This window comes from Sander vitreus, chromosome 2 (genome assembly GCF_031162955.1).
Source record: "Sander vitreus isolate 19-12246 chromosome 2, sanVit1, whole genome shotgun sequence".
Lineage (NCBI taxonomy): Eukaryota > Metazoa > Chordata > Actinopteri > Perciformes > Percidae > Sander > Sander vitreus.
This window is the reverse complement of record NC_135856.1, coordinates 5,608,812-5,633,871: the sequence shown is the minus strand read 5'-3', so window position 1 is coordinate 5,633,871 and position 25,060 is coordinate 5,608,812. Positions and strand designations below refer to the sequence as shown.

The following is a 25,060-nucleotide window of genomic DNA, read 5'->3' as shown; positions in this document are numbered from 1 at the left end:
AGTTAAAGTTACATTTAAATGCATCCTAAATAGTTAAAAACCCAATTAAATTGGTCGATTTACAGCTTCTCAACTATTCATTAAACTCAGCATGGAAAAAAGTAAGTCTGTGACGAGCTACCGAATCTTAAATTTCTTATGTTTTAGACGTCTAAGCTTTGATAAGACGGAGCTCCCTGCTGACACCAAGTCTGAACACGCAGTCGCGCTAACATCCCATGGTATTTGAACAATGAAAGCAAACGTTTAAAGTCAGCGGGGGGGAGGGGGGGGGGGACTTTATTGGACTGAAACAACAGTCAAATAACAAAAGATCTTCCGAAAGAAAAAAAACTGGCATAAAACTGAATGATGGACATGTTAGGTTTTTGGGCCTTTTCAAATACAATCTGATTGCAGTGCATCATACTCACTTTGTCCAGGCTGCACTGGGCCATTCAAACTCCAGAAATAAAATGATAAAAAAAATAATAATAATTTAGAAGACAGATTCATTCCATTTTCTCCTCTGTTGTCTGCTCCAGGTTGTGGGAGTAGCCGCATTTGTCTCCATTTGTGCATGTTCCCTGAACAAGAAGGACAACAGAAATAACTCATTAAAATACTCAGTAGGGCTTGGTATCGTTCAAAAACGTACAATTCCTGTTCTGTGACGTTAATACAGGAATATAATATAATATATATATATATATATATATATATATATATATATATATATATATATATATATATATATATATATATATATATATATATATAGTATTGAATGACGAGGATACTTTAGAGGCAATTCGTTGCCTAAAAAGTAGACTCTTAGGCATTTTCCAAACTATCGGTATCGGCATTTATAATGGCCGATAAATGAATATTTAAAAAATAAAATAAAAACGGACGAAACACCCTTCAACCATGTTATGAGTGTTGGTGTTGCATAGTTTGTCCACCAGAGGGCGCTCTACAACGTCCCTGTTAGCAACACTCCGATTTTGTGTTGTTATTGTGTTTTTGGGCTGCAGCGGGTGAAAGCTCTCAGCTTCTCTGGCAGGAAACCAACAGTGAGTGGCGCCCTGCCAAAGCAGCTGATGGAGATGAAGACGACTAATACAGCAGCATGTGTCGACGGTTTCATATCCCACCCAGGACATGAAGACTTTATACGTGTGATTAGTATTTGAGTAACTGTCTCCCTTTCATTCTGTGAGACTCCTGTTGCCAACATTATCATAATAAAGAGCACGATGTGCTGAAATGATCCTCAACTGCAACGACTCAGTCGGCTGTAGCAAACCGCTGCTGTGCTTTTCCGGTACTCTAATTTCTGATCTGCCGCTACACTATGAACCGCCCACACCTCTCGGGGGGGGGGGGGCGTCTGGGAGAGCTCTTCTTTCTGTACCCAGAGTCACAACTAAACATGGAGAGGCAGCGTTCAGTTGTTATGCTCCACATATCTGGAACTCTCAGAAAACTGCAGTTCCGCTGCGACTCTCAGCTCTTTTAAATCAAGGCTGAAGACTTTTCTTTTTGATGCCGTCTCTTTAAATAATTGATCATTTCTTACACTGCACTGGTACTTATTTTACACCATCTTATTTTATTTGAGCGTTTTTTGGGGGTTTTTTTTTTATATTTGACCTGTTTTTAACTGCTCTGAAGCACTTTGACTTTGATTCAAGAACAGTTTTTTTTTTTTCCAAAAGCCATAACCACTTTGAACTCCCCACATGCACTGACTTCACAGTCTGACCCCCCCCCCCAACCACCCGGACTTTCTTCTACCCACCTACTGTGCAATATTTAATATTTAATACTATTGATAATACTGGGCAATTCCACTACTGTGCAATATCTGTGTACTGTGCAATATCATTACTCTCATTGTCCAATATCTATTACTCATTGAATATGATCACCATTATTGGGAAATATTCAAATAATGTGCAATAACCCACACTGCATATCACACTGTATATAAAACCATATTTATTTTTTTATATGTATATAGCGTCTCAGAACTGTGCACCTTACCCCCCTTTTTTTGCACTACTTATTTTATTTCATGTTGTTATATTTATTTTACGTAAATGTTGGCACTGGAAAAGGAGTTGCTTTTAATCTCATTGTACATGTGTAGAGTGACAATAAACGCTATTCTATTCTACTTTGAACTGCCTTGTTGCTGAAACGTGCCATACAAATAAAGCTGCCTTGCCTGTTATTAAAATGTCAAAACAGACTTAAAATGCTAAACATGCAGCCAAAGGATTATCCTAAACAATGATCACAATCCATGTATCATAGAAATAAACGCAACAGATAACATAACCTGGTACTGAATTTAAAAAACAGAATTTCTGACCACTTCTGAACTCTAAAGACAAATTAAACAGGGACACGGGAAAACCTTTTAACGCGACACTTAGTCCTGTAGCATGAAGGAGAGCAAACTGAATGTAAATTGTAACGCTAACTACGTAGCTGCAGAGACACCGACTTATGGTAAAAAATGAAATATGCAAGATGTTATTGCTCAAAGCTGCAATTATCTTTGTTCCCCACTCTTTCAGCCACATGGGTGCAGAAGTCCACAACAAGCTGAATATCGCACACATAATTAAAATACTAAATAAAGTTATGTCAAATGGAGCAACATCATCAATAATTTGGTTGTGTTTCTGTTCCCCCGTTGAAAGTCTTATAGTCTTGGCCTCAACAACGCAAAAAACACCCACTAAATAAATAATAATAATGTATACTTTATTAATCCCGCAAGGGAAATTACAATGTTTTCACTCTGTCGTTATTATTACACACAGGCCTGAATTACACACACATGCTCAGTACCTGTACATGCAGCAATGGAGAGATGTCAGAGTGAGGGGGCTGCCCATGGAAAGGCGCCTGCCCATGGAAAGGCGCCCCAAGCAGTTGGGGAGGTTCGGTGTCTTGCTCAAGAGCACCTTGGCATTGCCCAGGAGGTGAACTGGCACCACTCCACCACCATACGTTGGTCCGTATGGGGGACTTGAACCAGCAACCCTCTGGTTCCCAACCCAACTCCCCTACTAAGCCATTGGCTTAGCCAATTCATAAATGTGGCTCCCAACAGTGCACCAGATGCAGGCAGATGTTTTTTTTTTCTTTTCTTCCTAGAATGGAAGGGAGGACTTCTGAATGATTCATAGATCATTAATTGACTTTGGTGTAATTAGACCATTTTATCTTCCAGCACAAAAGATCGGATCGTTAGGTACAAAGCCACGGACAAATTATTAATGTGCCTTCCGCTGCTGTTCTAGGAAAAGGAATGAGTCAGGTTGGACTTTTCCAGGAGAACGGCTTGTCTACCAAGCAACAACAACAAAAACACTACGTGGTTATTTCCAAGAAAGTAGCCCTTGTTTCACAGGAAGAAATGTGTCTCATCTTCAGCAGGAGCTGCAGTGAATTAGAAGAAGCGTTCCAGCTACAGAAACTTCATCAGGGAGAAAACCAAAAGGCATGGAGACATCAGAGAGCCACCCACTCTGCTTGATTGACAGGCATTGTTTAGGGAGTGCAGTAAAACGACTGGAACTGTGGGACATATATAGATGCCACGTGTCCTTTTTTTTTTTATGAGAGGCTGAATATTTCTCAGTCGAGTCCTTTTGTCTAAAATAAACGCGATTTGATGTGATTGCAGCACAGCTGCCTCTAGGTGAACTGACCTGTCTGAACTTCTTGCAGTGAAAGTTTTTCACCTCCGAAGAGTCTGTGATCTGGTTCTTTCTCTTGTTCTGGCACTTCTTCCTCTTGTCCTGCAGGTTGGTAGCGATACCGCCACTGGAAGAGAGAGAGAATGAGAGAGAGAAAAGACGGAACGAAAGGTTAGAGATGGATGGAGGAAAGAATGTGTAGGAGGGAGATTGAAATGGGGGGGAAAAGGGTAGGAAAGAGACAAAGACAAAAGGAATGAAGAGGATGGATGTGCAAGGCGGTAATGAATCTGTATTCACAGCATTATTCTTTAAAAAAGACAATTACCAGTAGTTTAAGTGACTAGTTCAGGGTGTTCACAAGTCCCCCAAAAAAGGATCAGGTCTTCAGGATCATAAAAATATTCTAAAAAAATTCCTCTGTAATTTCGGCTTGACATCTACAATGTGATGTTTTGGTGCACAAAACGTCACAAAGAGCAAAAATGAGAAGCCAGCCCTTTCATGCAAATGTTTCACCTAAAACTAATAATCATTTTCAGACTCGAATTGGGGCTTGAAATTCATTCTTATCAGCTTTTAAACTGAAAAGAGGAGTCTTTCTTGATCCCAATTTTCAGACACATTTCCAGAATTACAGCTGAAGTCCCATGTCTGTAAGTGTGTGTGTTAGTTACCCAGCTTTGGCTCGAGCTTTGGGTCCCCAGAAGGCCTGCGGATTCTCCTGGAAGCGGGTCAGGTGGCGTTTACGGGACTGAGGGTTGGCGTCCTCCCTCACAGTGAAACAGGCTTCTAAGCTACACACACACACACACACGTTAAGTAGGTACATTTAAGATTAAGACTAAGATACTTAATTGATCCCGAAAGGGGATTCCATTACTAGGGCCTAAGGCCTTTATACATACCTTACATACATACTACATAGAATACTAGGCTATTCAAATAATAATTGCTGATGTTGATTTTATAAATCATGTTTTAATGTTAAACACACATCCTTAGGATTAACTGGATGTGTGAATAGCTACCTTAGTGAATACCTTACCTATGGGCCAGTAAGCCTATCATCAGTGTTGGGTTTTTTTCCCCCCCAAATAGGCGGATTTATATTTGATAATACTATGTTGGATTCATATCAAGGCATTTTAGTTTTTGAAAAAACTGAACAATAATTTGGTGATATCATATATTAAGTGGTGCTGGCTATATTAATATCACAGGTGGTCAGGGCTCTGCCTTGCACTTCTTTAGCACAAGAGCATAAACTATCTCAGAAAGTATCATTCATCTGATGTTGTGGGCCTGATAAACTGGTTGGACTCTCAAGTCTAGGATATGGTCTCACCTGGGCTCTGTGGAGAGGATCTTGAAAGCGGGGCTCGTCTCCGACAGCTTCTCCTTCTTCACAGGATTGGCCTTCTCCTGTGACAGACGACCAATCAAACATACACCGTGTTAAGTGAAAATGATTGCATTGCGTTGCGTTGCGTTTCGGGAGACCAGTTTCAATAGATTCCTGGGAATCTAGTCACAGTGATTCAGACTTAACAATAGCTGCAGTAGTTGTTTTTTGTCATCATTGTAAAATGAGTCATGTTTACCCAGCAGCGCATGACGTCCCAGATAGCTGCAGGAGGAGCGTCTGTCTTGATGGCATTCTTACAGGCGTGAGAGAGGGAAACCCTGTGGCCTGCATGAAGGAGAGCAGACCTGCAGAGAGAGAGAGAGAGAGAGAGAGAGAGAGAGAGAGAGAGAAACATTTAAGAGAACATGATATGAACGATGAAAGTGGTACAACAGCGGATTCCTTTACAAATATTTCTCAAAGACAAGACAAAACTGCTTTGTGTGGGGGGGGAAAAGTGAATAACCACAATTGTTGTAATATTAGTCTATATCGACAAACTTTCACGGAAATTTCACGGGATGTCCCTCAATTTTAGGCCAGAGGTCTGTTACCTTCCGGTTTCTTTGTGTTGGCATTCTGAACTGCTCCTCAGATCTCTGCAGGGTACATCCAGACAGCTAGCTAGACTATCTGAGTTTTCTGTTGTACGACTAAAACAACTTCTGAACGTACACGTTCCACTAAAACAAGCTCCTTCCCGAGGCATATTTGCAGAGGCACCGTCATTGTGTCAAACGATTGTGACTGGTTTAAAGAAATGCCAATAAACCAGAGCACGTTTTACTCCCATCCCAGGATTGCTGTGTGGACTAGCCAGACCTCCCTCTGCAGCGCTGTGGAGGAAGGTCTGGCTACTGAATGTAGCCTGGAAAAATGTTGACACTTACTGATACAAATTAATCTACTCACAAGATCTTGGTAAAGCGGCATACAAATGTGGCCGCTTGATGGCAGCAGAACAAGCTAAATATCATGACTTTGTTTCTGTTATGTGAATCGCTGAAAACAATCTGAGATTAGTGTTTTAGAGGGCTAAACCAAAACAAAAAAGGTTAAAGGCTAAAGGACGCCATAGAACTGGGGGAACTGCAGAGTTGTGTGCCAGTTGTCTACAAACAATACAAATAGACATTTAATCCACTGTTATATCCAGTGTATAATGGATGAGTGCAGCTTTAAAATTTCATACAGGGTTCATACGCATTTTAACCAATACTTTTCGGCAAATTTCCATGACTATGTATTCCTGAAAATGTCAGTCAACATTATACAATAACAATCTGTGTTAAAGTTTACCCTCAGAGGTTTAACAATAAAATGAAGGACAATTTATGTGGTTCATAGTGGGAGTCGTAATATCGCGCCCCGAATAGAACGGTGAGGTTAGGACGACGTGAAATACATTTATTAATCACATATTATTCAGCAGTGTTAAAAAAAAAAATCCATGACTTTTCCAAAACTTTCTGGGTCTTTTTATGTTTCCAAAACATTTCCAGGCCTGGAATTTGCATTTTTCAAATTCCATAACTTTTCCAGGTTTTTTCAAAAACGTATGAACCCTGTTCATATAATCATTCATTCTTTCATGTAGTTTATTTATAGTCTGACCAGATTTCTCTCTCTCTTTCTTTCTTTCTCACGTACATGTTTTTCAGTTAGATAAATCCCAGTCCAAAAACACTGTGGTTCTTATCTGTGCTAATGTTTACTTTAACCAATGACCCCATTTCTAAAATGTTCAAATCTCAAAAAAATGCACCATAGCTTCATGACAACACAGTATACAGATTTGTGTGTGTGATTACTTAAACTGGAGCAGGGGCGGGGTACTGCAGTGTATCGTGCTGCTCAGACTGTCCATAGTGTAATAAAGAGGCACATCTTCCAACTCCTGAAACAAACAGCATATCACAGGTGATAATGTGTTAGTCTATTGGGAAGTGGTAAGCCAAGAAGACAGAGATATGAAATGACGATACCAAAAGAGAGCGTACACAAAAAGGAAAATAAGTACCTCAGTCACCATGCTGAGCATACCCTCAATGCGTTTGGACGTCCCAAATCGGGACGGGTTCCCCGACACAGCAGACAAAACCTTCTGGACAAATGCCAAGTCATAGATGGGCTCCGCCCAGATAGGACCCCCCAGCTACAGAAAGGACAGACACAGGCTTCAGTTGGTTTACTGTGTGTGTGTGTGTGTGTGTGTGTGTGTGTCCACAGTAATGACTACAAACAAGCAGAGAGGTTTGCACACAGTTGACACCTGGCGAAAAATGACGTCATGAATGAAATCAACAACAAGCCAATGTGTAGAACTATAAATACAGAACATTCCGACAAGTTCACATGATGTGTGAAGGCTGATTTATAGCAGTATGTGGGCTGAGCCTACGCTGTAGCCTGCCTACATTGTCTACGCCATTCCCCTCTCTCTTTAAGTGAAGAGCAGAGCTTTGAAGCGAGTAGCGAGCCCTGGCGGTGGAGACGGAGAAACAAGTGTCTCCCCCCTGAGCTTTCCTATAGCAGGAGAAGGTAACCAACTCCTTGATTTCATGTTGTTTACGGTGAAGAAAAAACATGGAAATGAGTAGGGGGGAAATGTGATGTTACCGAACCACGGCCATGGGCTATGGCTTGGGCTACGGCGTAGGATAGGGAGCGTGCCTATGTTCCCGCAGCCGTATGTTTTTCCACATTTCTAAGATTTTTTAACATAGGGCCTAATTTTAAGAAAAATCTTAGAAATGTGGGAACATAGGGCTGACCCCGTAGGATACGGCGCATGATACGGCGTAGATTCAACGCTGTGTGTGTGTGTGTGTGTGTATCACCTGATGTCTCTGTCCACAGTGCTCACACTCTGATCCAACCGGGGGTCCGGTGGCAGGAGAATACTTCATACTGAAATCATAGCAGATTCATCTTTACTACCAACAGGCTGTCCAGAAGCAGATACAACCAAGAGATGTAAGTCACTCGCTTGGGCACAGCAGTGCTTTGAGCTAAATGCTACCGTCAACATGCTAACATGCTCACCATAGACATGAATGTATTATTTCTATGATGCTCAGAGTGACAATGCTAACAAGCTTATGTTTAGCAGGTGTAATGTTTACCATATTTACCGTCTTATCTCAATGTGTTAGCATGCTAACATTTGCTGACTAGGCAAGGCAAGTTTACTTACATAGCACATTTCAGCAACAAGGCAATTGAAAGTGCTTTACATAGAACAGTTAAAACATTAACTAAAGAGAATCAAAAATAAAAACAAGCTAAACTAGCAGCGCACAAAGTACAGCTACGGTTGACTGGATGGCCAATAGTTTTACAAGTATTTGATTAAAACAAAAGTATTTTGACCTGATGATGGCGCTAGAGCGAACGATAAAGGTAAGGTGACCAGATTTCTGAGACAAAATCCGGGGACATTTTCAGCTCAGAAGCGTAAATACCTCAAAAACAGGTAATGTTTTTATCTTTGTAAACTTAAAACGGGGACACTGCCCCAGGGGCATCACAAGAGCTGCTTGTGCCCCAACTAGCCCCCCTAGGCGGGTCCATGGGCATGCTCCCCTGTAAGAAAATGTTGTGTATTTTAACATTGAAATGCATCAATCTGGTGCACTTTGAAAAGAGGTTAGACTTGATTATTCTTATCTATGGATGGGAATATTTGGGCTGTAGCCTGAACACCATGCACACACAGATTTTTCTTCATATTTTTGCATTAATGTCACTAGGAAGCATACCAGTATAAATATATATTCATATTTGTAAGTGGGATATATACACAAGTAAGTGGGATTGTCTGGAATCTGGCAATATAATAACCATTATGGTGGGATACACTGGCTAAGCAATTTACAAAAAATATCTGTGCTGACATAAATAGTTTATTTTAGTTTAGAAATTTTGATGCAATTTCAAAACCGGATTCCCCGGGAACCGCTTGTTGTACTGATGCATGTGTTGACTGAAGAGTTTGGGAGATATTTCACAGAGAGTAATGGTGTGCAGAGATTTATGCAGAATGCAAATATGATAACATTTCATATAAGTTCAGTGTTAATTTTCTTGCAATTTGTCACAGCAATGGGGTTAACACTTTTGCATGCGCCATATCCATGTCACATTCTCATTAGGGGCTGAGCCCCCCTAAAGGTCTGATCCTAGAATCACCCCTGCTGCTACTTCATACTTGTACTCCACTACACCTCAGAGGGGAATGTTGTAATGTTTACTGCACTACATTTATCTGACAGCTTTTGCTTTATTGCTTCAGGCTGGGCTTGTTTCTGCAACAGCTCATTGAGTATCGGATACAATTAAAACTATTGAGGAAATATTTTCCTTTGACATTGGTCCAGTATTAAACGAGATCGCTGCCGTCAGCAGCGGTGAAACAAGACAATTGTCCAGCTTGTATTTACGTTCATAAAAGTGCTCGTTTTGCCACTGACAGGCTCAGGTTAATATTCTAAGTGTCCGACAACATTATGGAAAGGATTTCTAAGGAGGTGGACCTTTCTGTTAGAGTAAGATCCTTTAAACATAAAAAGTCCGCAAAATTGCATTCGCTAAACCCACCAGACTCCATGTAAATAAACAGTAATTTTAGCATCATAAAATATGGACATTCTAGAACATATCTGAGCTCTGAGGCTTGCTCTGGCTGTTTTGAGCCTGTGTGTGTAGGGTGCGCGACTATACGTTTGGTCAATGTTTTCTTTCATTCCAATTTCGGGTCTGACAGTCACAGTGAAAACCGGGGACAGGTCACCGAAACCGGGGACTGTCCCCGGAAACCGGGGACGTCTGGTCACCCTAGCTAAAGATGCCGTAGGTCGGATTGCGAAGATCCAGGAAAATTTGAACATCAACAACTTCTTAGTCCCTCCCCCCTTTCTGCTGGGGATGAGTTTTTAAGAGATGTGAATCCCACGCTATACGGCCACCACTTTTTTTTTTTTTTTTAAACATTTCAAACTAACGCATATTTTGATCGAATTAATTCAAACGGAGCCAGATTTTTCTTTTAAATGACCTGCTTCATGTAGGTCTACTGGAACATAGGGTCAGTTTCAGCAAATGAAACTGTCAACATGACAGAAAGTTTGTTTTATAAGTCTTACCTACTGCACCTTTAAGGGATCATCAAAGTGATGAATGTCTGCACAAATTGTCATTGTTTCATTGCCATCACTAGCAACCTCAATCTTTTAAGATTGAACATTATTCTGGGGAGTCGGCTCTGTATTTTCTACTGCACAAGAGGCGTGATCAACGAGCATAGTTCAAATGACTCTGTACGCAATTGGACAGTCCTTCAACCAATCAGACCAACGATCCGGGTGACGTACTTTACAGAGCGAGGCTTGCGAAAGCCAGTCTGTAGTAAAAAATAAATACAGAAATTTAAAACAGCAGCGACAGCGGCATCAACAGGTTGCTGCGCTTCAGTGGCCGCCATGTTGAATGTAAACAAAAAGCTGCTTGCCTTCACTTCTCTATCGTCATTGTGTTAAACCTGCCAATAGCACGCCAGGTGGATAAGCCAGTTTGTGATTGGTTCCCACTCAGGTTTCCAGCCTGAGCTGCAGGGCGAAATCCAATCGCGGGCAGATGGGGCTGGGTTTACCCAGTCTGTGCCATCCCTACAGCCCTGACTAACAACTCTTTCACATTAGATTAGCAGTGAACAGCATCCAGCTGAGTTTCATTCGGCTAAACAAGATGGAACTACAGCTTCACACTGTGATTTAAACTGCCTGTTTGATGGTGGATCAAAACAGAAGTTCAAGAAAGAAGCCCTCACGTTTTGATTCGGGGGACTGGCGGCGAATTTCGATTTCCATTCCATTTCGATGACATTTTAGATCTGACGTCTCAAAGCATCTACCAAAAGTCCGAGAGTGTCCGCATGCGAGTTTGTTGATAGTGGTCATTTCTTTTTTTTCATTTGAAAACCAGCAGAAAGACCCAGTTGTACTGTCTTACTGTTTTCCATTGCTTGTTCTCCTGCCCATTCTCTGTAGGTGAAAAGAGCCACAGCCGACACAGTTGTAGACCAGAGCCTGTTTACTGCAACACAAGACAGGGGGGGAATGTAAGATTTAACCACTGTGCATGTTTGTATGTGAGCACGTATGCTAGTAAACATGCATACATGTATCACATTGACACAGGCACGCTTAATATTGTCAGTTTGACTCGCCTTACAAATTCTCCTAAATAAACATTACATTTTTACACGTCCCATATTTCTAATCTTTTTCTTTTTTTCCTTTATCTCACCAAGTTCTGCTGCTGCTATTATTTTTAGTATTTGTTGCTGCAGTGACCCAGTTTCAGGATCATTCAACTTTCATCATATATCCTTTGTAAGTACAGTATATCCATGTGTGTGCGCGCGTGTGTATGTATGTACGTGTGTATGTGAGCACCTTGCTGAGTTTTTGACCGTGGCCTGTCCTGTGAAGACGCGTACAAAGACCCTGATGTAGAAGTCGACACTGACGGACAGCAGGGGCTGGATGTACCGCTGGTACACCCCCGCCCTCTGGTCCAAACTGTGGAGGATGATACGAAGAGCCTGCATGGGGAAAAAAGAAAGAGAAGCACACACATTTCTTCGTTTTTTTTTCTTGATGTAAAATGTCTGAGAAATGTCTGATCTCCTTGCACCATTTGCACGGCTAAAAACATCTGTCTGCCCAGTACGCCACAGGGACTGCTCTCATTATTGAAGATCTTCTTCTCCTTCCGACGCTGGACTTAATGACTTATTCAGACAACAATCATGTTAATAGCTTATATATATATATATATATATATATATATATATATATATATATATATATATATATATAAATAATATACATACATATATATACATATATAAATAATATACATACACATACATACATATATACACATACATACATACATATATTTTTCTATGAAAATAAAATAAAAACTCTCTGATTCCAGCTTCTTGAATGTGAATATGTTCTAGTTTTCTTCACTCCTCTGTGACAGTGAACTGAATATGTTTGAGTTGGGGACAAAACAAGACATTTGAGGACATCATCTTGGGGCTTTGGGAAACACTGATTAACATTTTTTCACCGTTTTCTGACATTTTCTAGACCAAACTAATTGATTAATGAAAAAATATATATTGACAGATTAATTAAAAGGTCCCAAGGCATGAAATTTTCACTTTGAGGTTTTTTAACATTAATATGAGTTCCCCCAGCCTGCCTATGGTCCCCCAGTGGCTAGAAATGGTGATAGGTGTAAACCGAGCCCTGGGTATCCTGCTCTGCCTTTGAGAAAATGAAAGCTCAGATGGGCCGATCTGGAATCTTGCTCCTTATGTTGTCATAAGGAGCAAGGTTACCTCCCCTTTCTCTGCTTTGCCCACCCAGAGAATTTGGCCCACCCATGAGAGAGAGGCATCATGGCTTTCAAATGAGCAAAGTGGCAGTTGGTCAAGGCCACACCCCCACTCTCCACCTTGCCCCCCCCTCTCTCCTCCTCAATAGCATTTAAAGCTACAAACACAGAAATGGCACGTCCTAAGGAAAGCTCATTGTGGGACTGGGTCTAGTGGCTGTAATTCTGCACCAAGGCTGAATTTTGGGAAAGAGACTTCAGATACAGTATTAGGGGACCACTAAGTCCTATATAAAAGAGACTTCAGATACAGTATTAGGGGACCACTAAGGCCTATATAAAAGAGACTTCAGATACAGTATTAGGGGACCACTAAGGCCTATATAAAAACATCCAAAGAGCACCATGTCATGGAACCTTTAACAATGAAAAAATAATTGTTAGTGGCAGCCCTACACCCAAGCCTTTAGCATCCACTCACATTAAGTTATTTCTAAAGAAAGAATAACTTTTTAATCTAGTATAAATAAAACGGAGCCCTTGGGTTTATCACAGCGTACTTCCTGCTGGTTCAGGAAACAACATATTTGTCACTGTGGTTAGCGCTAGACTGGATCATTCATCCGAAATGCGAGAGCTGCAGGCGACAGGCTTCACACCTCCAACTCCTCAGAAAGGTGAATAACTGAATCGTCGCGCTGCTGTGGGAAAAACTACTTGCACCGTGCGCAGCGGGAAACCAAAGAGGCTGCTGGCATGATATACAGTAGAAAGGGCAATTATTGACTGACTTCTTTATTAAAAACAACATGAGTTTGTTTGGCTGTTCCTCTTCTGTTTTTCTGTATTTCTGACAAAGTAGCGGCTCAATGAGTGTTTGCTGTAGTGATAAACCACTCTGGCTTTAACAGTGACACCGACTTCAGAGTACAAATGGAACGCACTGTTACTACCGGTAACAAGGGGGGTGTCACCATCTCAACAAGGACTGAAATCTTAAGGATTATAACTTTAAAAAATGCCAGGAGCAGCAAAATGTCATCAGTTTGGAGGCTTTTTCCTTCATCTTTCTATCCTTGTGAAAAAGTGCCCTAGTACAAGACAGACACAGACACACACAGACACACTTGTAGCCTCAGGCCAGAGTCCCTCAGACCCACACACATACTGCACACACTGCTTCACAAAAGATCAAGACATCATGAATGAAAACAGACGTGTCTGTGCATGCACTCTGCGTGCACACATGAAGTGTGTGTATGTGTACTCACCATCTCATGGCAGTATTTGGCTTTGATGGAGACTGAACCGTATTTGCTGTAGCAGGTCTCTCCGCTGTTTCCTGCCATCACCGCCATGTCTGTACATGTTACACATAACAGACCTGGGAGGGAGGGAAACAAAAAGGAGACCACGAGTCAGCAAAGACGACAAAAGAGAGGAGCGGTGACTAGAAAAGACGTCCTTTTAAAAACAATGGGTTAAAGTCACGCTTGGGGTGGGCGCCTGGGTAGCTCACCTGGTAGAGCAGGCGCCCATATATAGAGGTTTACTCCCCGACGCAGCGGCCGCAGGTTCGACTCCGACCTGCAGCCCTTTGCTGCATGTCATTCCCCCTCTCTCTCCCCTATTATGTCTTCAGCTGTCCTATATGAATAAAGGCCTAAAATGCCCCAAAAAATAATCTTAAAAAAAAAAAAAATAATAACTCTTGGGGTTTGTTTTAAGCTTCTGGTTGCCCCGCATGGGTGGAGAGTTTCAAATTCCAGGTAGTTCAGATGGTGTCAGATTGGCGGTCAAGTGTAACCATGATTTGTTTTAGTATGTGCTATATAGCAAACTCATATTGAGACTCAAATGGGATAAAAGAAAATAAACAAACAAACACCGTCTGACCTACTTCTGATCCAACTCGATTTTATGCCAACGTTTGAAAATGTCGTGAAAAATATGTGATGAGAGTGCATCTCCTTCACTAAGTCAAATCACAAAAAAAACAGAGTTCAATAATGTCAACCAAATCCATAAGAAAATGGGTGAGAAATAAAAGTTTCTTTCAGGAATGATTAGTATTGACCAAAGTAATATTGTCTGGAAATGACACATATGCATAGAGAACAAAGAGTTAAAAAGAATGACCATTTCCAGTTTTATTACCCACATAACGTACCCAAGATATCTGGGTAGAAACTGCACATACTCATATCTATCAACCCGGCTGCTCAGTGAGAATTCTTAGCAGCAAAAAATGTATTGATCCAGTGTACCTTGGACGGAGCGGTCTCTGCTGTTTAAGAGGCAGTTCGCGTCTTCACTCTAAAGTTTTGTTTCATTACCGATTGTTGTGATGGATCACTTTCTCAATGTGGACAAACGGGGAGAGTCCACAGGACGTTGAATAGAAGAGACAGGATGCTGTCCTCTGCCCTAAGCCAGGAACACACTGGACATTTTTTTAAATCCTGACTGTAAAAATAAAAATCTCTGTTTTGCATTTAACATCAGACTGTTACCAATGACAGTCCCAGATAATCGTCCTGTTATGTGGAGCAGGGCAACAAAACTACAAATTGACTAGAGCGGACCCAGAGACAGAAGAATGAAAAGCAAAAAAGAGTTGAATTATTGACAGAGAACTACCCACCTCCCTCACTGACGGCCTGCACGGCGGCATCCAAGAAGGAAGCGGGGCTCCCGTAGGGATCCAGATCGATGACATCAAAACGCTCCTTCTTCCCTCGCATCTCATACATCAGCATACTGCAGAGAAGAAGAAAAAATATATAAAAAAAAAAATCAAAAAAAGAAATATCCATGAATCCATGACAACTGAAAGGAAATGTAAGATGCTAAGACAGAAATTCATTTAAAAGTGGAGCAGATAGGGATGGAGAGAAGAGAGGAGTAGTAACAAGATGAGTCAAGGCCACTTTAAAAAAAAAAAAAAAAACAGAGCAGATTATTCCAGAGAAGAAAGAGGACAAGTGACTGAAGAAGAGAGGCATGAAGACAAGCAAGCCAAAGAGAAAAGGGGAGAGCGTCACGCACGAGGGAAAGAAAAAGGACAAAAGACAACATAAAGGAAGAAAAGCAAAGAGACGAGAGTGGAGGAGATGAGAGCAGGAACATGGAGACGAATAGAACAAGAGGTCAAAGGGGAAGGCTGGAGAGGAATGAAGATGAGAGAAGCATCGGATAAATACAGGAGGAGGAGGAAAAACAAAGAAGACAGTAAATCAGTGAAGCAGATCAAGCCCAGGGGCAGAGGCAGACCGGCAGCAACAGGCGGTTCCCTGAAAGTGCCGAGTAATGGTACCTGGCGTCCCTGCAGCTAGCTTCGAGCAGGTGGCACACTCCGTTGTACTGGGCGTTGCGGGCGATCAGCGCCGCAGCCTTGGTGGAGAAGTCGTTGGCGGTGACGCTCTGCAGGCCCGGGACTTCCAGAGCGAAACGCACAGAGCGCAAACCGGACGCCGCCAGACCCTCCAGCACACGAAGGCCGCGCTGAAATGGAGGGCCGAAAGGGATTAATCTGAAAGCTGCGTGGACTCAGCGGCAGCAGAAACACAATATTGACACATTCCTACCTTATAGTGTGAGACACAAATAACACAGAAGTGCTAATAACCTGTAATATAATAAATGTTGATGCACGGAGCGGCCACGTTGGATTTTTAGCTCGGGGTACTCGGTGGTGGCCCGAGTTCCGAGCTCAGAAATCTGAGGTCGGGGGGTGGGGGGCGTGTTTCCAACTTTGACCTCGGAAAATCCGAGTTCAAATGGAACGTACCATTAGAAAGTTAGCGATATGTAGAGCTAGGTCGGTGCGATATGAAGAAAATCAAATATCCCGATATTATTGACCAAATACATCTATATCGATATTGCGACGATATTGTAGGTTTGAGTATTGGTGCTTTCATAAAATATTTACACAATGTGACTTTTGATAAATAATCACCAATAATGTGGATAGAATGACTCAGTGGTTAAATGCAAATAATAGAACAGCTAGAACAGTCTGGTAAGTTCAGAAAATTACACCACTTCAGTGTTTCCCACGCGGGTTTTTTTTTAAACGTCATTTAAAACACATTCAGCTGCATTTCTTTTCCCTGCTCTCCTCCGTCTCTCTGTCACTTGTGTCTCGCTCACACACACGCTCTCACACACACACACACACACGCTCGCTCGCTCTCACACACACACAGCTCCTCCCACCGTGCACAAAGTGTCTGTCTCCATAAAGGAGAAGGATTTCACAAGTTCACGAAAGGTTGGTATCTATCTCGTGAACACCTTTATCAATCACACATTAAAAAGTGCTATACAAATATATTTAGATTCTGAATACAATGTCAGTGTGTTAATGTTGGAGTCCCGACCCGACTCTTAGCAAACAAGCGATTACGCCTGCTTTAGAAAGTTAACTAGTCGCACGTTTGCGGTAAAATGCAGTTGGGTTGTCGAGGTCAAGGTTACTCTTACACTGAATGTTTGCTACTTCAATCCAGATGAGTATTTAAAAGTATTTTCTGCGACTGAAAACGGCACGTGCTGAGGATGAGGACCAGCCTGAACCGGAGGTATCAGTCTGAAACAAGTCTGGAACAGTCCGACCAGTGGAATTAGTTATGTTATTAATTTGTTTACAATATTTTCAGGCTTCAACCAATGAAAGACAGGGTCAGGGAGAGAGAGAGAGATAGATTTGTTAGGCATTGAAGTAGGAGAGGAGGACAGCATCCAACAGCGTGTCCTCCTCAGTTTTTGAGAAGGACACGCAGTTTACACATTCAGCAGACACGGAACAACATTAGCATTAATTTGGAGTTGCGTTTGTGTCCATCTGATGAATGCAAGTCCAATATTCCACCTCCTTTTAGCTCCGTTTTGGTCTCTACTAATCAGGCTCTTTAGCCACTAAATGCTCCACTATGTTCACCCGCTAGTACATGACTTTGTCAGTCTGCCATTTTGTACTCAACAGGTAGTGTACAGAAGGTTATTAGAGCTTTTTCACCCAAAACTGCTGCCTGATGAGAACAGTGAGCGGAAAGCAAAAGTTCTCAATGGGTTCATCACTAGAGCAACTTCTTTTACATAATGTTCTTAATTTGAGCCATGATTTTATTACAAAAATATTGATTTTACCAGCTGTAAAGTTGCAGTAACACAGGCTATTTCAATGCATTCTTTCCTTAAACCTGTAGATTAGAATCTCTCTCATATATATATATATATATATATATATATATATATATATATATATATATATATATATATATATATATATATATATATATATATATATATATATATTTTCCACTAGGAAATTCATTTTTACACCCAATCACTGCCAAGAATTGGTGTATTGAAACTTAAACAGCAAACGGAGCAATCTATCCATAGAAAGTTGGAATCACCAACAATGGCTGAGCATCGTTTGTACCTCAGTCAGTGAACAACGGGATAAAACACAGCTCTTCATTGACATCTGATAACATTAGTATAACACAATGAAATCCTTCAACGTTTTAAAAACTGATCTAATTACCGGTCTGTACCACTTAGGGCCACCTGAGTGTGAAATTACCTTGTGCGACATTAACATAAGTCATTTGATGGAAGCCCTAATCCAAACTGCTTTATGCCGGCTTCAGTGTGTATATTTTTAGCATTGGGAAACCCCAGTGAGACTCAAACCACTAGCCCTGACAGTACTAGAACATTTCTCCGTGCTACAGAACCACACTCACGTAGGGCTGGGTACCGAACTTTGATACTTTAAAAAGGTGCAGTAAGTAAGCTGCATAAAACTAACTTTCTGTCATATTTGCTGAAACTGACCCTATGTTCCAGTAGAACTACATGAAGCAGGTCATTTAAAAAAATAATCTGGCTCCTCTGGCACCACCTACAGCCTGTAGTGCGATTTGCAAAAAATCCACCGCTCCCTGATCAGATGCACCAATCATGGCCGGGGGGGGGGGGAATCTAACTGCGTGTCAATCACTGCTCAGGCACACGCATTTCATAGCGTCCTCCCCTCCCCCTCCCCTGCGCAGGAGCTGCAGATAGGTTTCCTCCCCTTCCCCCCTCTTCACACGCGCTCTATCGTGCACAGCTCTGCCTTGTGGGGGGAGGGGCTTAGGAGTTACACGTCGTAGAGGCATGCAGGAAAAACTCAACGTTATGCACTAGGGCTGTTGGAACGAATTCCGAAAGTCGAATATAATTTGAATAGTAAAAAAAAAAAAAAAAATCAATACTATTCGAATGCTGAAATTACTATTCGAATGTGATTTTTTTATTATTATGTTGGCCAAGTCTGATGAACAATACGTTAGCGGGAGTAAGAAACACAAGGCGTTGTGATGTCTTCACATCACTGAGCACGTAATAGTCGCTTTTCCATTACACGGTACCTGCTCGACTCGCCTCGACTCTACTCACCTTTTTTGGTTTTCCATTAAGAAAAAAAGTACCTGGTACCTGCTAACAGGTACTTTTTGTAGTACCACCTCAGTCGAGGTTTCAAGCGAGCTGAGGCGAGCCGAAAAGATGATGTGAAAGCGACAGACGGGGGTGTCCTGAACAAACCCACTATTTTTAAATAGTTTAGCCAGCTGTGTTTTTTTTTTGCTGCCTCCAGCTTCATTTGAAACTAAATGTGTCTTCTGGCTGTGGCAACAACGCCACACCTTCCACGTTCTGTGTGTCGCGTTAGGTCACGGCAGTTTCCTGCGGCGCCGTTTGTTTTACAGTTCTGCGGAGGCTCCAGGCAGAGCTTTCGCCGTAGGCTACGTACACACACACACACACACACACGGCCGGCTCGACGCACACACCAGCACACAAGTATAAACATCAGGCCACTTACATAGTATACGGCGAAAGCTCTGCGTGGAGCCTCCACGGAACTGTAAAACAAGCTCAAGTGGCCTGATGTTTATACTTGTGCGCTGGTGTTTGCGTCGAGCCGGCATATAACGACCAGCCACGCTGAGGCGGTACTAAAATCTGCAATGGAAAACGGACGCACAGTGTGTCGAGTCGAGTCAAGGCGAGTCGAGCAGGTACCATGTAATGGAAAAACGCCAAATGATAGTACGTGGGGAGTGACAGGCTGCGGCTGGAAATCGGAAGAAGGATGGGGAATAGTTTTAACATGACTTTAAAACTGACATCCACTGAGCCAAAATGCTTGTTATCATCATCAGCTTATGTTATCATTAGTTAGCTCGTTCTCATTTCCTAACTGCGTCGCGAGTTTTAGGAGCTTCATGGAGACAGCTAAAGTTTATGTTAGCTGCCCTACAGCTGTCAGAGTAGCTTCGACTTCTAACAGCTGTCTTCTCAGTACTGTGACAATCTGCAAGAAACGGGTTGCTTATAAATCATTAAAATAGTAGTGACAGTACCGTTTGGCTTACTTATCAATGCCGTTAGCATCGTGGCTAACAGTTTTGTTACTTAGTTTAATGACAAATGGTTTCGGCTGTGCTTTCTAACATGATGGCATTGCGCTAACCGAGCACCGTTAGCCTTTACAACAGAACCGCTTCAATACACTTGATAGATAATGTTTCATTACAGAGTTCTCGGTGGATTTGTGTTTGTCGCTGTGTGCTCGTGGTGTTTTAAATGACAGTAAACAGAGAGCGGCGTATCGGAAATGCAATGCACCGTGACGTAGGTCCCCTTCAAGGCCAGGCTAATGTTGGAAGTTCCTCTAGTGGACTGTGTGTAACAACAACAACATGCTTATAGTGGCATTGACAATGCATACGCCTGAGTAGTGTAGTACATATTAATAACAGGCTGCATTTGAGCATTAAATATTTGAATATTATTTGACTATTTAAAAAATATATATATATATAATGAAATTTGAATGGTATTATAGAGGAATTGACAGCTCTATTACGCACAGAGACGAGGCTGACGTGTGTATGTTATTGTATTTTGACAGGCTTGATTACAGTGTGCGTTAGGGGTGTGAATCTCCACTGGTCTCACGATTGAATTACCCTGTCAACGATTCAATATCACGATGCGTCACCTCCTCAATATTATTATATATTGCTACACCTGGTTTTCATCAACAACTTCAAGCAGTCAGATGAATATTAATTCCTCTTTTTATTGTATCTGCTCTTAAAAAAAAGACACTTCCTGAATGTAGCGGAGTCTGAACACAGCAGACAACCGGCAATAGGCAAAACCAAAAAAAGCAGGTACCGGAAAATCAACAAGTACCATTATTAGGCAATAATCGTCTAGGTCCGCAACGTGATGCATCGATGCAATGATTCATTTCAACAACTCTAGTGTGCGTCACGTAGGGGTAAAGGAGCTGAAAATTTAAAAGAAAAGATTTGTACCGTAATGTGTAATGCTGCAATTTCTTAAAATAAAAAATAAATAAAAAAAACGTTATCAAATTTTGCGGTATTGGTAGCGTTATCGTACATTTTGGAACGATACCTAGCCCTACACTCACAGCCTCAGAACATTTGCTTCTTTTTCTGTCTGGCTTTACTTTTTTTTTTATTTTTCAGTTTTTGGTCACGGTTTGTGTTTATAATGATCCCAATTAGCAATTAAAACTGCGACCTCGCAATTACACTGCAAATAAAACTGGTTTGTACCTCGCATTTCTCCCCCGCTGTTGCGGTTACAGCTGGAGACTCTGCTCCGTTTTTCTCCTCCGTCTGAGCGTCGTCCTCGTTGGTCTCCTCTGACAGAGACACCAGCACCCTCTCTTTCTCTCCGGGCACCACCACCTTCACCCCGCGCTGAGCCAGCAGATCTCTGGCAAACTCTGTGATCACAGCACATCTGGGAATAGAAAATTATTTGCGTGTATAAACATGCACTGTAGATATCACAACGGGAGTTAAATAACAGAGCTTACAAAATATTCATGACATTTGCTGTCATCCAAACAAAACTTTAGTGCTTCTTGCACAAAATGAAAGACACTAATCTAGTCTGACACAATGGGTTAAAAATCACAGTTACAATATTATTGTGTAAGTTATTGTGTTTCAGAGGTAGACTTGTCCCCGTTTTGTAAAAAAAATAATAAATAAAATACCGTCCAAAGTATGACTGGCACACTGTGAGTGATGGAGTGAATGTGTAAAACACTACTACGATCATGCAATTCTAAGCAGGGAAAACCGGACCAGCAAAATGAATTATGGAAGCAGAATAAAAGATATGACATGTGAGACTGAGTGAAAATGTCTTGTCCTGCTGACAGCAAATTAATTCCTCCACTGAGGAGGGTAGGTGCTCAGTCCTGTAGTAGCAGAATATATTTTAAAAACGACACATTTTGATGAAAAGTTTTGCAAGGGACAAAGAAAAAATTGTTTTTTTTTGGTCCAGATGGCGCTGCCGTGGGCTCTCTGGTTATATATGCAGAGGCCGAATAAGAATTAAATATTCTCAAACAATCACTATGCTTGTCTACCACCGTGTCTGTTTAGGTCTGGATGCAGAGGCAGATTCAACACTTTATATATTTTCTATTGTTAAAAGTGATACTATGAAATGTTTGCACCGTTGCTCATTTCAATCCACTCCGAGGTTTTGCCACTAAAGCCTTAGACGTATGACCAGTAGTTTATGGTGGCTAATGTTAGCCAATGCTAGCACAACTGGCATCTCTACATCTGCTGCTGCTACACTACATTTAGTACTTTTTAATATCCCTGTTTTATCCTTGTTATACATTAAAATAATACATCTGGCAGTGTTTTCCCTAGGTTTGTGAAAGACGTAGGTGCACATATTTGGCAGAGGGTTTAGGGGTCCTCCCTCAAGAAAATGTTGCATTTTTCAATAAAAGGAAGATGCAATTTCACACCATTTTGGGCCATTACTATTATCATATCTGTGTCTAAATCATTGGAAAAGCTAGAGAAGATAAATAAATGACACTCAAAAAGCTTCAAGACAAAACTTGCTAAAGTAGTCCACTGGGAACAGACTGCAATAATTAGAGCTGAGAAAAGTCATTTAATTAGTTAGTTTTGATACTCACATTGACTTTACATTTATTCGGCTTAGGTGGTGCCCAAAACAGCTTGGGTGCTGTGCCCAAGCCTTATAATGGTAGCGAAACGCCTACATCTAGAGCATTGTCCTTGACAGAGGTATGCACTCTCTAGTTTAACAACCTAGTAGGGGTGGGAATCACCAGAGGCCTCACGATACGATATAACGATACTTACAGTATACAGTACGATACGATGTTATTGCGATTTTAAACATATTGCAATATTCTGCGATATATTGCAATTTATTACCTTTTTTTCCAACTTCAAACTTTTCCCAATATCAAATGATGTCCCCAAAAAGAAACTTTGTCAACATCTGTTTTATCTAAAAAGATACATTTCTCTGTTTGTTCATCTCACTTCAATTTCATTGCTGCAAAATGGGATTGTCAAGCAGACAAACTGACCAACACAAGGTCGATACTTGGCGTCTGTGTACGGATACAGTATTGCCACGGCAGATATTGCGATACTATGCTGTATCGATTTTTCTCCCCCACCCCTACAACCTAGCATGTTATCGGAAAGCATATTGCTAAATGATTTTTTTTAATGTCTCTAGCGTAAAAATGAAAGACACATACACTTTGAAGAATACCGTCTATTGGACAATGCCAAATTGTTGACAGGCTTAAAGGCATATCTCCACTGTAATTAATTAATCTAAGGAGACTCATGTCTGTGGTGTAAAGTAATTTTGTTTCTTCAGGGTAAAGGCCAAAGCAGCCAGTGTTTATGCTTACGTCAAATCTCTGTTAAACTCCTGGACCGGGTTGTAAAAGACCTCATTAGCACTGGGGAACAAGATGGCCGCCTTGCCCTCCTTGACCACCGTCTCCCCAGGTAAGAGTCCTGCTGGAAGCGGCTTCTCCTTGTCAGCCGTTGTGTCCGTGGGTGCCAGGCTCGTATCTTCTGCTGAAGATTCGGCAGTAGTGGGAGGAGGTTTGGTGGTGGGAACCTCTGGGGCAGTTTTTAGGGGCTCCATGGATCTCAGCCCCCTGCTGGCGGCAGCAGCAATGCCTAAGCTCAACTGAAACGTCCGTGTGGGAGAACGGGTGCAGGAAGGATGCAGGTGATGGGAGATGATGAGGGGGAACAGCCGAGCTGTCCGCACCAGCATAAAGGTACGCCGCCTGGAAACAGACAAATGACATGTCTGAATGCAGCAAAAATAATTCGGGAGTTACACTCAAATGTCTCCAGTTAATATACAGTACCAGTCAAACGTTTGGACACACTTTCCCAATCAAATGAATGAGAAAACGTGTCCAAACTTTTGACTGGTACTGTAGAACCCATCCGACACTGGAGTCCTGAAAATAATACCAATGTCAATATTTGACACAAATATTTTGATGATAGAATTGTGACCAAAATATGAATGGAGCTTTGATATTTTACAGTTAAAAAAAATAACTTGTCACTGCTGGTGAAAAAAAAAATAATGTAATAGCAACACTGTCTCTAAGTTAGGGATGTTTAATAAATCTAAATTGTAAACACAATTGCGATTTCGGCTCCTAATGATCACAAAAACTCATCATTTACACATTACGCTGTGAAAGTATCATGTCTTGTGTTCAGAATGGAGAAATGTAAAATGAAAAATGTAAGGGAAGGGAAATGTCACAGTTCAAGCTGTTTTCACTGTTGATTTAACAGTTTTTTAGGTTCAATACTTGCAACAATGTCAATATCAATTTTTACTACATAAGAGACTTAAACTATTATCTTAGGATCAAATTTGTACATGATCACTGTTAAATGAGTCGATCAATAACTAAATGTAGCTATTTCAGCAGTAGAGTCTTAGACTTTTTTGCCGAGAGGCAATTTGTTGTACAGTACAGGCATATTGACACATAATCCGCAACACCAACATTGAACCAGACATCTACAGCACTATTTATCTAACACATAACATACACACATCAATAAATAGAATACAATAAATAAAGGAGTATGTTGCACTTCCCTAAAAGGCCTAATGTCATAAATGAAACTACTGCACATGTACTTAACATACATTCCTCCTCCAGTAACCCCAGGGATTAAATGAGACTAGTCTGCCCTGTATCTTTAGCTTCGTTTCTTTCAATACAGCAGTTAGTTGTCAATACAGCGGAGTGAACACGTGTTACTTTGCCTAAAGTGGTAAAATGAAAACAAACGTCAGCAATTAATGTTAAACAAAACAGAAATGATGCGTAATGTTACCTCTTACCAGCAAAGTTATTAGCTTGTTTGCTAGCTATAAACTAAACCTTGTAAACATGACTTACCTGTGACACCTCCCTCAAGGCGGACACTTCTTTTCTAAATTGTCAAGGGAGGGTTAATATAAAGGCGATATAGTATTGCAGTGACTGAAAACTCCTCGCTGCTACACATACGGTTTGGTTAGTTACTCTCACGTTAGCACATGGAGGTAGCCATGTTTGAAGAGTCTCTACGGGAACCCGCGAGGCCAG

At 41.3% G+C, this 25,060-nt stretch overlaps 1 protein-coding gene across 1 annotated transcript; it reads right to left on the bottom strand.

The window, feature by feature from the left end:
* Nucleotides 1–245: 245 nt before the first annotated feature.
* On the bottom strand, nucleotides 246–25,060 carry trmt1 (tRNA methyltransferase 1). Its single transcript, XM_078274465.1, has 16 exons — nucleotides 24,872–25,060; nucleotides 23,333–23,722; nucleotides 21,171–21,360; nucleotides 15,833–16,020; nucleotides 15,161–15,276; nucleotides 13,788–13,900; nucleotides 11,562–11,710; nucleotides 11,116–11,199; nucleotides 7,947–8,016; nucleotides 7,127–7,261; nucleotides 6,918–7,003; nucleotides 5,303–5,411; nucleotides 5,047–5,123; nucleotides 4,376–4,495; nucleotides 3,711–3,825; nucleotides 246–566 (listed from the first exon to the last, which is right to left on the bottom strand). The coding sequence occupies exons 2-16, from the start codon at nucleotides 23,707–23,709 to the stop codon at nucleotides 492–494; spliced, it is 2,004 nt and encodes a 667-aa protein (XP_078130591.1). The 5' UTR covers nucleotides 23,710–23,722; nucleotides 24,872–25,060; the 3' UTR covers nucleotides 246–491.

Coding starts and splice junctions, on each gene's coding strand:
- trmt1 (XM_078274465.1), bottom strand. CDS start 23,709: ATGCTGGTGCGGACAGCTCGGCTGTTCCCCCTCATCATCTCCCATCAC. Junction 5,124..5,302: donor GGGACGTCATGCGCTGCTGG/GTAAACATGACT, acceptor CGTCTGTCACAG/GAGAAGGCCAATCCTGTGAA. Junction 567..3,710: donor ACTGCAAGAAGTTCAGACAG/GTCAGTTCACCT, acceptor CTTCTTGTTCAG/GGAACATGCACAAATGGAGA.